Raw genomic sequence first — 12,551 nt, 5'->3', positions numbered from 1 at the left:
ACCGCTTTAAGCATCTATATTTATATATATATATTTTATATATATATAAATATATATATACACAAGAGGCTCTCACGGCAAGGTTAAAGGATGTGTGTGTGTGTGTGTGTGTGTGTGTGTGTGTGTGTGTGTGTGTGTGTGTGTGTGTGTGTGTGTGTGTGTGTGTGTGTGTGTGTGTGTGTGTGTGTGTGTGTGTGTGTGTGTGTGTGTGTGTGTGTGTGTGTGTGTGTGTGTGTGTGTGTGTGTGTGTACAGGGGACATGCAGACGTTTTAATTGAATTACCATCAGTTTGTGTGCTAACGAACCCTCATGGATTCAAAGCAACACGGCCTCAATTAGTGCAAATGAACCCTTTAAAATTGTCCCTTAAAGGCCCCGCTAGTGGTTTATGACCACTATAATGTATTATATTGAATATATATATTTAATATATTTATATATGTGGTTTAAAAAGGTATTAATAAGCTTTTCATCATTCATTTAATCGGCCTGTTGTCCTGCTGTGACGTAAACAAACAAACGGCCATGACCGCATCTTTTTCCATAAGAGTAAGATAGGGCGTGCACCCGCTTCGTTGTTCTAATCCGCACCAAATCGTTATGAGTTCTTCATCAATCAATGCTAAAGCCTTCCACCAAGTTTCATGAAAATTGTCAGCCCAGTATCAAAGCAGTTAGTGAAATAGTCACCAAATGCAATCTCTTTGTTTTGTCTTAATGGATAGGAATCGTCTGGTTTTTTACGTGTCGCTTCGGACTGAAATAACGCCAACGGAAAGTGAATTTGGATACTTATTTGTGGTGGACACATGACTCAAACCAGCCACTTGACTAAGCAACAGTCAGACATAGTAACGTAGTATTTAATGTCCAAAAAGACCAGTTATGGTGGACTAGAGGGGAGGTGAAGGGGTCATACAAACACAGGACTTTCAACCAGGAGACCAGTGTTTGATAAACGGAACTGTACGTAGTCATTTTAACCTAAACATGATGTTTTCCCAGAACCTCACTAATTGGTTGTGTTGCCTTCACGTTACTTCGTTTTTACAAGGAAAAAAAGTTGTTCTGAGCGACACGAAAAATACGACATGTTTCTCTGTACGCAAAAAACAACCGATAGCTTTTTGTGACTATTTACATGAATTTACATTTCATTGATGGACTTATTTTTCCGTAATCCTGCTGACAACTGATTAAAAAAACATTACCTCCTTGACAAAGGTAACAATTAAGATTAAACTGGAAAAAAAACCCATAGATGAAGTAATTCTGGGTATTTTATGCCTTTTATTAGAAAGACAACCATAGAGAGACGACAGGAAACGAAGGAAGAGAGAGATGAGGATTGACGTGAACCAAACATTCTGAGGACGCTGCATGAAGAACAGACGTAACCTCTGTTCAATGATTCACACTCACTCCCCCGGGTCAATGCTGTCGTTCGTGCGTCCTTAGTGCCGGATGGACAAGCCCATCCGGCACTAAGGGTCTCCAGTCATGCTAGCAGCTAATTCTAACATGCTGATGTTTAGCGGGTATAACATTCACCATTTTTCCAACTTAGTTTAGCATGTTAGCTCTTTCAATTCAATTCAATTCAGTTTATTTTGTATAGCCCAGAATCACAAATTACAAATTTGCCTCAGAGGGCTTTACAATCTGTGCACATGCGACATCCTCTGTCCTTCCTCTGTCCTTAGACCCTCACATCCTCTGTCCTTCCCTCACATCGGCACAGGAAAAACTCCCCTAAAAAAACCTTTAACAGGGAGAAAAAAGGAAGAAACCTCTGGGAGAACGACAGAGGAGGGATCCTTCTCCCAGGATGGACAGAATGCAATAGATGCCATGTGTACAGAATGAGCAGCATAACAGAGATACAACACATTCAATGTATATGACATAAATGATTCATATAATAAGACTACTTATAATAACAGCAGCAATTATTACAGTAGTTATGAAAATAGGGATAGTAATGTGATTAATAATAATCTCTTGCTGACAATGCTAACATGCTGATCTTTAGCAGGTAAAACGTTTACCATTTCTCCAACTTAGTTCAGGGTGTTAGCATGCGAACATTTTGAGCAAACCCTCCAGCTGAGGCTGATCTGCAGGTATTTGATGATAAACCGAAGTACTGGACACATTAACATGCTAATAAATATAAAGCCAAAGGATCAATAAAGTTATTACAATCATCCTGAGGGGAACGTAAATGATGAACCAACATTTAATATGAATCCATCCGACAGTTGTGGGAATATTTCACTTTGACCTAAACGTTAGCATTCTTATAGACGCTAACGTTGCTAACAATTCAAACTGCAACTTTAAAATGGTTTAAAAAATACAGTTTATTTGTGTGTATAACTTTTTTTTATTCAGTTTTAACTTCATGGATCTATTTAGGGTTAATTTTATGTCACTAATCTTTCTTCTCTCTTGTGTGTTGACTGATATTTACTTTAGAACATTATTGAATAGTTAATAGTTACAAAACCAGGATTAACATGTTTTGCACATGCATCTATGAGTTTTCCCCGGCTACTTGCAATAATATTTTTTGAATACATTTAAATTCATGACGAGAATATTAAGCCTCCAACATTCATTGAGTTTTCATTGATTATTGTTTGAGGTTTTTTGTCTGTACGTTGCTGTTTTGATAATTCTATTTTCTACATTTTGTCTTTCACTTCTCTGTTGTATTGATTGCGATAAATGTTTGGATATGCTTAAAAACGAGATGGTACATTTCAAGCGGGTTTTATCCTAATAAATAAAAGTAAACACTTTGAATAAATTCAATATAAAACTACCGTCATCGTAGTATTCAGCCAGAAGATGTTCACCAGAAAGACAACGTAGAGTTTATAGAATGGACAAGACAGGATCAGAAAGAAATTGTAAATTATTAGACATTTCTAAGCACCAATTAACATGCAAGTTAACAAATGCTTTACTATTAGACATCATTTATTTCAGGAACTTAAATATTCAGGAGAATATCTGCAGAAAAAAACTAAATGAGGATTTTTTGGAGCTCCTCCTGAAAATGAGTTTAAATCTAGAAGTTTAATCTCATGTTTAATCCCTCGTTGTTCTCGTTGTCCAGCGGCTCTGCAGTGTTCTCTGCTCAACAAACCCTTGTTAATATTGTGTTTTTTCTTTTCCTGCAGCCGTCTAAATAATTAGCTTTTGTTGTAGAAAATGATGAATTTGGGCAGTTAATTTATTGATCGTCCGGCTCCTCCGATGTGCTTTGGCTTCAGAAAGCCATTAATCAATGGATGAAAACAGCTAATTCTCTCTCTGCTCGCCTTTTACCCCTTTTCTCTTTTTTAACAGCCACAATATGGAGAATAACTGTAATTATAGACCTCTGATGATGATGGTGATGAAGTGGAAAAATAATAGTTTATGTACATTTACAACAAGTAGGCTCATCAGTTTAAAGATAACAGAAAAAAACAGCTCAAATGTGAAAGTTAATACGATAAAAACAGAAGTATTAATTAATATTAACCTATTTTAGTGTGTTAGGGTTAAAAAAAACAACTACATTATAATAAAAAAGATAAATTAATACATTTGTCTTTTCTCCTGCTTGTTTAATAGTCCATAATTGCCTTTATTATCATTTTAATAACCAGTATAACCAAAGTTCACCTTCACATTTCACCACAAATCTATGATGCAATTGAGCAAATATCAACAGTTTCTTTGATCGGTGCTTGTAGGGGAATGATATTTACACCTTTGGGTTCATGTTTGTTCTCAATAGCTGAAACACAGAAGCCGTTAAAGTATTTATAATGAGGTAATTTAAATAATCTGTCAAAGAGTCTCTTCGGTTTTATTGTCCCAACACATATGAATACAGATATGGAGAAATATTCCTTTATTGTAATACCAGTTATAATAATTTTATATATCTAAATATATATATACACATACATACATATACATTCCTACATACACACATATACTTACACAGAAAATACTATTAATAAGAGGGAGAACATTTTAATAAAAATACATTTAATAACATGTTAAAAAACTATATATAATTATATAGAAATAAAAAAATAAAAAATAAAGTTAATAAATAATAAATAAAAATAATGAAAAAAACCGATTTGAGTGTAATTTACAGTCTTTAAGGTGTAAAAAAAAAAAAAGATAATCTAGGAGGAGCCGGGATTCAAACCCACAACCCCTGTGAACTCCCCATTGGCTACCGTTGACCCTGAACTTGTGTCTCGGCCAATCAGACGGCCTGTTGTTGCTCCACATTCCTCCATAGCTTTGAGCCGACAAGAGTTCATTTTCAGACGCTTATGTTTGTGTTTTTGTTCGTTATCAATCCAGAGGAGGTCCGAGGAAGACGAATGAGGCTGTCAGGGCGACGCCAGTCATAACAACGCCAGTCACAACACACACACACACACACACACACACACACACACACACACACACACACACACACACACACACACACACACACACACACACACACATTTACGTTTTCAGCCATTTAGCTGATGTTCTTATCCAAAGCACCTCACACTGAATGTGTGTGTGTGTGTGTGTGTGTGTGTGTGTGTGTGTGTGTGTGTGTGTGTGTGTGTGTGTGTGTGTGTGTGTGTGTGTGTGTGTGTGTGTGTGCAGCAGACGGGTGGGAAAGCTTCGGGTCGTGGATAACGAGTCAGACCCAGAAACACAATGAGCTTGCCTGTAATCTGTGTTATCTGCACACACACACACACACACACACACACACACACACACACACACACACACACACACACACACACACACACACACACACACTGAATAGGTTGAGGTGATCTGAGAGCAGTAATAATAATAATAATAATGAACGTAGTGATGATGATGTGACAGTTTCTCAGAAGATGAATGAACAGAATTAAGAGACGTTTCTATAAAGAAACCTCTCGTGGTTGTCATGGCGACAGTTCCTGAACTCGTTCAGAAAAAAAAGTCTTCAGGCTTAAAACAGCATTACGTCGCTGTCGGGCAAAAATAAAACGTTACTTTTTAAGGACTTTGTTTGTATTATTACGGTTATCCTGTTTGAGGAAGTAGAAAAAACCCAAAAACCCACACGGGGCAGGAGGTGAATAGGCCAACAAAAAAAACGTTGATTTATTTGTCCCGTAACTAAAGTTCTGTAGTTTTTTTTTAACCCAAACGATGATCTTTTTCTAAACCTAACTAAGTATTTAACGATCTTTTCATAACGTGGCGGCGGCGCCTCGTAGAGGAGGTTTTGTACCCGACCAACCAGAGGAAACTACGTAAACCGTAACCCGTTGAATCTCCGGGACAGACTGCTGCTGAGAAGAACAAAAAGATTTTGGGTTCTTCATGAAACTCTTGGGAACGATGTTTACCTTCAGATACAAAAAGATGAAGATATGAGGTTCATGCCGGCAGTTTGAGAATTCGTTGAAGTTATGAGATGTTCTGTTTATTACTTTCAGTTGTGAAATATTTGGAATAACCAACTGACGGACGTAAAGCTAACCAATAGCATTCATTTATTTTAAAAAAGATTAAATATGGAGATACGAGGTTTCTGTCTGACGGCGGTTTATAAAGGTCTCATACGTTATTTTACAAACAGTTGTCGTGAATTATTGAATGATCTTATTTTTCTACTCATTTAGATTAAACATCTCTCCCAAACCAACTCGCTCGCTTTGAACATTAACATTTGATTAAATAGTTATCTGTCGTCAGTGGGAGCATAGATTTGACTCATTATCATCAATTGGAAATCATATTCACTCCTTGGAGGTTCAAAACTGTGAGGCAGCGACCTCTAGTGGTCGTGGTTATTATGAGGAGAGGGAAGGAGGAAGTGATGGAGGACGGATGGATCGATGGGACTTTCACTCAGGAGACCGTTGTTCTTGTCCCGCAAAACAAAACCAGAAGTAAACGCTAACTTATCTTAACTTACATACTTAAGTTCAGTCACATAACAAATGTTTCTTAATTATTTTAACCCAAACTGTGATCTTTTTCCAAGACTAACCAAGTTTTTTCAAAATATTTGAATGTACATTTACAATAAATTAGTAGTTTTCTAGTCGCATTAGTTCCTGTTATAATTTTAAAGTAAGTTATAATGAAATGGCTGAATAGTGTGACTTATTGTAATAAATCACTGTGATATAGCGGAATGTTACTGTTGTATTACAGCATTAAACTGTGATTTTACAGTAAAAAAAAAAAAGAAGTTACAGCAATTTTAAATATGCAAAGATCAAAAGGATTTTAAATAAAAACACAGTTTCTTTACTACAAAGCACTAAATGTACTCGACAGTAAACCTTTAGATGTCCTGCTGTGGTAGAGAGACTCTGCACATTAGTGTCAATAAAGATTATTTCAATTGAATTGAAAAAAGAGGAAAACAGAGAGTTTGAAGATGAGGATGGAGAGAAAGAAAAGACAGCGAGAGAGAAATAATACGTGTGAATTAGAGGGGAGGGGAGAGAGAGAGAGAGAGAGAGAGAGAGAGAGAGAGAGAGAGAGAGAGACATAGAGAGAGAGAGACAGAGAGAGAGAGAGAGAGAGAGAGAGAGAGAGAGAGAGAGAGAGAGAGAGACAGAGAGAGAGAGAGAGAGAGAGAGAGACAGAGAGAGAGAGAGAGAGAGAGAGAGAGAGAGAGAGAGAGAGAGAGAGAGAGAGAGAGAGAGAGAGACATAGAGAGAGAGACATAGAGAGAGAGAGAGAGAGAGAGAGAGAGAGAGAGAGAGAGAGAGACAGAGAGAGAGAGAGAGAGAGAGAGAGAGAGAGAGAGAGAGAGAGAGAGAGAGAGAGAGAGAGAGAGAGAGAGAGAGAGAGACAGAGAGAGAGAGAGAGAGAGAGAGAGAGACAGAGAGAGAGAGAGAGAGAGAGAGAGAGAGAGAGAGAGAGAGAGAGAGAGAGAGAGAGAGAGAGAGAGAGAGAGAGAGAGAGAGAGAGAGAGAGAGAGAGAGAGAGAGAGAGAGAGAGAGAGAGAGAGAGAGAGAGAGAGAGAGAGAGAGAGAGACATAGAGAGAGAGAGAGAGAGAGAGAGAGAGAGAGAGAGAGAGAGAGAGAGAGAGACAGAGAGAGAGAGAGAGAGAGAGAGAGAGAGAGAGAGAGAGAGAGAGAGAGAGAGAGAGAGAGAGCCTTGCTCAGCAGCCTCTCCGGTACTTTCTCTCCGGTACTTTCTCTCCGGTCCTCTCAGGACGCAGAGACCCGTCGATGGTTCACCTCAGTCCGGAGGAGGGACACACCTTCCCCCGCTGCCCGGAGAGAAGCAGCCAGGAGCCGCAGACACTCCCACAGCAGACAGCCTCCGACAACTAATCACATTCTCACTAAAACAAGAAAGAGAAACAGAAGGAGGAGGAGAGCCGTCCAGCGCAACGCACCGCCGATCACTTGGACTTAACGGGACCTTTTTTTTTATGTTTTTATTGTATTTATCCTCATGCAACTTTCTCCTGGTGTGAACTAACCAGAGGTGCGCTGCTGGAGTCTTTGCTCTGTGGAGCGTCCATCCAGCCGGAGACGGAGGTCAGACCAGCCTCAGGTCGGTCCTCAGGTCGGTCCTCCTGAGTTCATGCACACTTTGTGTCTCATACATACCTCCTCATGTGCAGGAGAGACTGTGTTCATGCAGGAAGAGGAGCGAGAATCTAATAAAAAGACTTTTTAATAAGATGAAGAAGCTGAAAGGAACAAGATTCTTCTTAGATTTCTGGATGTTTGACTCTGAACCCTGAAATGTTTTCAGATTTAACACATTTTATAATGTGGATTTATTTATTCATTATTAGAGAACAGAAACATCTTAAACTCAAATATGTGTTTAACTGTCTGAATATTAAATTCAAACAGAAACACATTCAGAGTTCATGTTCAACTTTTGCAGAATACAATCTGTTAATTTGTTAATTTACTGCTAACTTCTCATTCTATTATTTGTAGTTATTGTCACAGGTGTGAATTTATAGTTGTAAGACTGAGACTCATTTTAATTTAATCTTTTTGCATTTATTTCTAAGCTTTAACATAAATTCAAGGGGATTTAAAGGATGGAAACGTTGTAGAATCAAACTCAGATAAATGCTTAAAATGTGAATTAAATAAAGATAAATATAAATGTGTATTTAGGATTTAAAAAAAACTTTAAATAAGATGATTATTAGTGTAGATTCAATTTGCTTCACTTAACACCTTTAAACTGCCAGTTTTACATTTTGTTAATAGCTCTCATTCTCATGTATTCAGATATTTATTAATGATGCAACAAATAAACTAAAAGTAGAAACCAGTTCAGATGTAATGTGAAGGACGAGGTTAACGTCAGCGTCTTGTGTGTTCTCATGTTTTGAAATTTAACACCAACAACAAAAAGGCAAAAAGTGTTTCCTCTTTTTCTTGGTTTAAAGCGTAAAAATGAGTTCAGTGTGAAATATGTGACCAGCATCAGCTTCACACCTTTAATGCCGACACTCTTTTATTTATGTTCATTGTTTTGAGTTAAATGTGTAGAGATTTTCTCTAAAATGTTAGTGTCAAATGTGACTGGGCTTCTAGTAAATGTGTTTCTCGTAGATTTGACACAGTGGTGTTTGGGTTTAACGCGCTCCGTGTTGCGTTCATGACCCTGACCTCTGATGCTGCACGTTGACACCTCATCCTCTCTGAGTTATGTTGATTTAATTGAATCCTATTCGGTTAAAATACGTTGATTTTCTGTGAGATATCAGTAAAACAACACGTCTTAAATGTGAGTTTGCTTCTGGTTTGTAAATGTGTTTGTTGTGGATTGACACCGTTGTGTTGCGTTCATGACCCTGACCTCTGAAGCTGAATATTGACACCTCCTCATCCTCTCCCCCCCCTGCAGCCGGCGGGCAGCCATGCTGAAGCCGGGCGACCCGAGCGGCTCGGCCTTCCTGAAGGTGGATCCGTCCTACCTGCAGCACTGGCAGCAGCTCTTCCCTCAGGCGCAGCTGAAGGCTCCTCATCCTCCTCATCCTCCTCATCCTCCTCATCCACCTCCTCCACCCGACCGCCTCTCCATCCCCATGGACGCCCTGCGCCCGTCACGTCTGCACAGCCACCTCCTGGCCTCCACGCACTGCACCTCCTCCTCCTCCTCTTCTTCTACGTCGTCCTCGGCCTCCTCCTCAGCTGCAGCAGCTCTCACCCCGTCCTCCTCCTCCATCTCCATCTCCTCCTCCGCAGGGATCTCACAGCTGCCCGTCCCACAGCAGATCGCTCTCTTCGGGCAGGCGTTGGCCCCGGTGTGTGCCGGGCCTGGAGGAGGTGGAGGAGGTGGAGGAGGAGGAGGACCAGGAGGAGATCTAATGGTGATCGCACCCCCGGACAACCAGCAGGGTCTCCACCCAGCGGTGGGGCTTCTCCATCAGGCCAAAGAGCAGAGCTGCGTCGGGGTCGGCGTGGTGTCGTCCAGCGTGAAGAGCAGCGGAGGAGGAGGAGGAGGAGGAGGAGGAGGAGGAGAGGAGGGTGGTGTTGGTAAACCGGCCCGGTTCAGGCTGACGTCGGAGGAGCTGGACTACTACCTGTACGGACAGCAGAGGATGGAGATCATCCCTCTGAGCAACCAGACGGGAGAGCTCAACAACCGTACGTACACACACACACACACACACACACACACACACACACACACACACACACACACACACACACACACACACACACACACACACACACACACACACCTCAGGTCACTGGAGTTCATTAGAGGTGTGTTGACGCGATCATTTTCTGTTCATGTATAAAAATCCCAAACGGTCTCCTCAGACTTTTAAACTTGTGCCTTTTAATCTTATTTAAATGTGCAAAATTATATAACTATTTATTCATAGAATTATTATATTTATTAATATATAGTTGGGGAATGTGTTTCTAAAATATCTAACAACAAATATTAGGAGTACATTTTATTTTGTGGCTTCCTACTGTGGCTTTGTGTTTTATTTATAATTATTGCTTCATATTTCTATCATATATGTGCAAAAATGTTGTGTGTGCAACACTGAAAAGAGTTTATTATGCTTTATTGACATTGTCATAAATCTCTATTAATCATTTTTGGAAATATCAAACACAAATTCTGAATTATTTCTATAATATTTGTATAATATTCGTGCAGGGAATGTGGTGTTACTGGGTAAGCAGCTGTTAATTCTTAATTAATCTATATATATTTTTAGTCTCTTGCATTTCTTAATATTTCATAATATTTTAATAGTATTTTGCCAACCGTTAATAGCACTTTTTACAATATCTATAATATAATAATTGTTTATCTAATCAAATCCCAACTAAATTAATATCAGTCCTTAATTGCAGCTAAATATTCACTCAAAATCAGTGAAGTAAAATAAAGAATTTGAGAAAATTATTAATGATAATTTGAGTAAATTGTAAACTTGTTTTTTCCACCAGTTTAAAATATAATAAATGTTTCAATGTGAGATATATTTCATCGTTAAAATGAGGCTTTATGTTGGTTTGTTAGACGTTACAGTTGGTTTGACAGCTGCAGTGTTGGACAGTAGGAGGGGTCAGAGGTCAGAGGTCAGCGGCCTGGCCAGGTCAGACCCTCAGCTCGGGTTAATGTTCACCAGGCTGCCTTCAGGTTTCTCACTTAAACTGTGTTTTAGTTTCATTTCAGGAGAGTTTTCTCTTCACTTCATCAGAAACCTGAAAACTTTCATTTTTATTTAAATGTTTTTTCCTCCTTTAAAATCTGCTTTATTAGTTTTTTTTAATTTATCATTCTTTAAATATTTTAACTCTAAAATTCCTTTCATAAAATAATTAAAACTCGTTCCTTTATGAGGCCGCGTACACACACACACACACACACACACACACACACACACACACACACACACACACACACACACACACACACACACACACACACACACACACACTCTTTTTCTGATAATATTTAATTCACTTTATCCTCACAGTATCAAACTCAATATATATTTCTCTTTCCATGTTAATCACGTTTTATTCTCCATAAAGTATCATTATAATTAAATAATAACTGAATGTATATAAAACGCATTATGTGCTTTTAAAACTCATATATTTTAATAGATTATAATAATTCCGGAATGCTTCTTTGCGTCTTTATGGATTGTGTATTTCATACCATGTATTCACGGTGTTCTTTTAATATTAGGATATGAATTATCATGTTGTTGTAGTTCAGTGTGTCTGATGTGTGAAACAGTGAATTTACGACGACTTTCATGGTGTTTTTAAATATATAAAGACATAATAATATCATAACTAATTGTAGAATAGACTGTGTAGCTTCAACCTTTACCAGCCTCCATGATGACAGTAAATCATCTTATTGATTTATGGTTTTCCTATAATATATCAGTCATATTTCTATAGTATCGGACTTCTAATGTGACTCTTTTAAACGTCGGGTTTTATTAATTAAATACAACTCATGTGTTTATTATAACAACAGCTTGTTTGTCTAATTATCACATAAGTATCCCATAATATATAATATATATATATAATAATCCTGTGTGACATCTGTAGAGCAACTTTATTATGAAGAGACTGTCGTGGTGTGTGTGTGTGTGTGTGTGTGTGTGTGTGTGTGTGTGTGTGTGTGTGTGTGTGTGTGTGTGTGTGTGTGTGTGTGTGTGTGTGTGTGTGTGTGTGTGTGTGTGTATTCCGAGGTGATAAAACGGACCATCAGCAGTAATCTGCGTCGATACGCGCCGGCAGGACCGATGAGGGATGAAGGGACGAGCAGGAATTAATTGCCGTATATAGTTTTGTGTTTGAGAGAGAGAGAGGGAGGGGGGGGGGGGGAGAGAGAGAGAGAGAGAGAGAGAGAGAGAGAGAGAGAGAGAGAGAGAGAGAGAGAGAGACAGAGAGAGAGAGAGAGAGAGAGAGAGAGAGAGAGAGAGAGAGAGAGAGACATAGAGAGAGAGAGAGAGAGAGAGAGAGAGAGAGAGAGAGAGAGAGAGAGAGAGAGAGAGAGAGAGAGAGAGAGACAGAGAGAGAGAGAGAGAGAGAGAGAGAGAGAGAGAGAGAGACAGAGAGAGAGAGAGACAGAGAGACAGAGAGAGAGACAGAGAGAGAGAGAGAGAGAGAGAGAGAGAGAGAGAGAGAGAGAGAGACAGAGAGAGAGAGAGAGAGAGAGAGAGAGAGAGAGAGAGAGAGAGAGACAGAGAGAGAGAGAGAGAGAGAGAGAGAGAGAGAGAGAGAGAGAGAGAGAGAGAGAGAGAGAGAGAGAGAGAGAGAGAGAGGGAGAGAGAGAGAGAGAGAGAGAGAGAGAGAGAGAGAGAGAGAGGGGAGAGAGAGAGAGAGAGAGAGAGAGAGAGAGAGAGAGAGAGAGAGAGAGAGAGAGAGACAGAGAGAGAGAGAGAGAGAGAGAGAGAGAGAGAGAGAGAGAGAGAGAGGGAGAGAGAGAGAGAGAGAGAGAGAGAGAGAGAGAGAGACAGAGAGAGAGAGA

General features: G+C 39.3%; 1 protein-coding gene across 1 annotated transcript in view; it reads left to right on the top strand.

Annotated features, from left to right (window-relative positions):
* The first annotated feature begins 8,940 nt into the window (after positions 1 to 8,940).
* The window catches only part of prdm6 (PR domain containing 6), a 74,965-nt gene continuing 71,354 nt past the window's right edge, over positions 8,941 to 12,551 (top strand). The window contains exons 1-2 of the mRNA XM_054610914.1: positions 8,941 to 9,393; positions 9,550 to 9,670. Coding sequence (XP_054466889.1) covers positions 8,941 to 9,393; positions 9,550 to 9,670 — 574 coding nt within the window. The remainder of the gene's footprint in view (positions 9,394 to 9,549; positions 9,671 to 12,551) is intronic.

The sequence above is a fragment of the Anoplopoma fimbria genome, chromosome 13, assembly GCF_027596085.1.
Source record: "Anoplopoma fimbria isolate UVic2021 breed Golden Eagle Sablefish chromosome 13, Afim_UVic_2022, whole genome shotgun sequence".
NCBI lineage: Eukaryota > Metazoa > Chordata > Actinopteri > Perciformes > Anoplopomatidae > Anoplopoma > Anoplopoma fimbria.
This window is presented reverse-complemented; position numbering and strand designations above follow the sequence as displayed.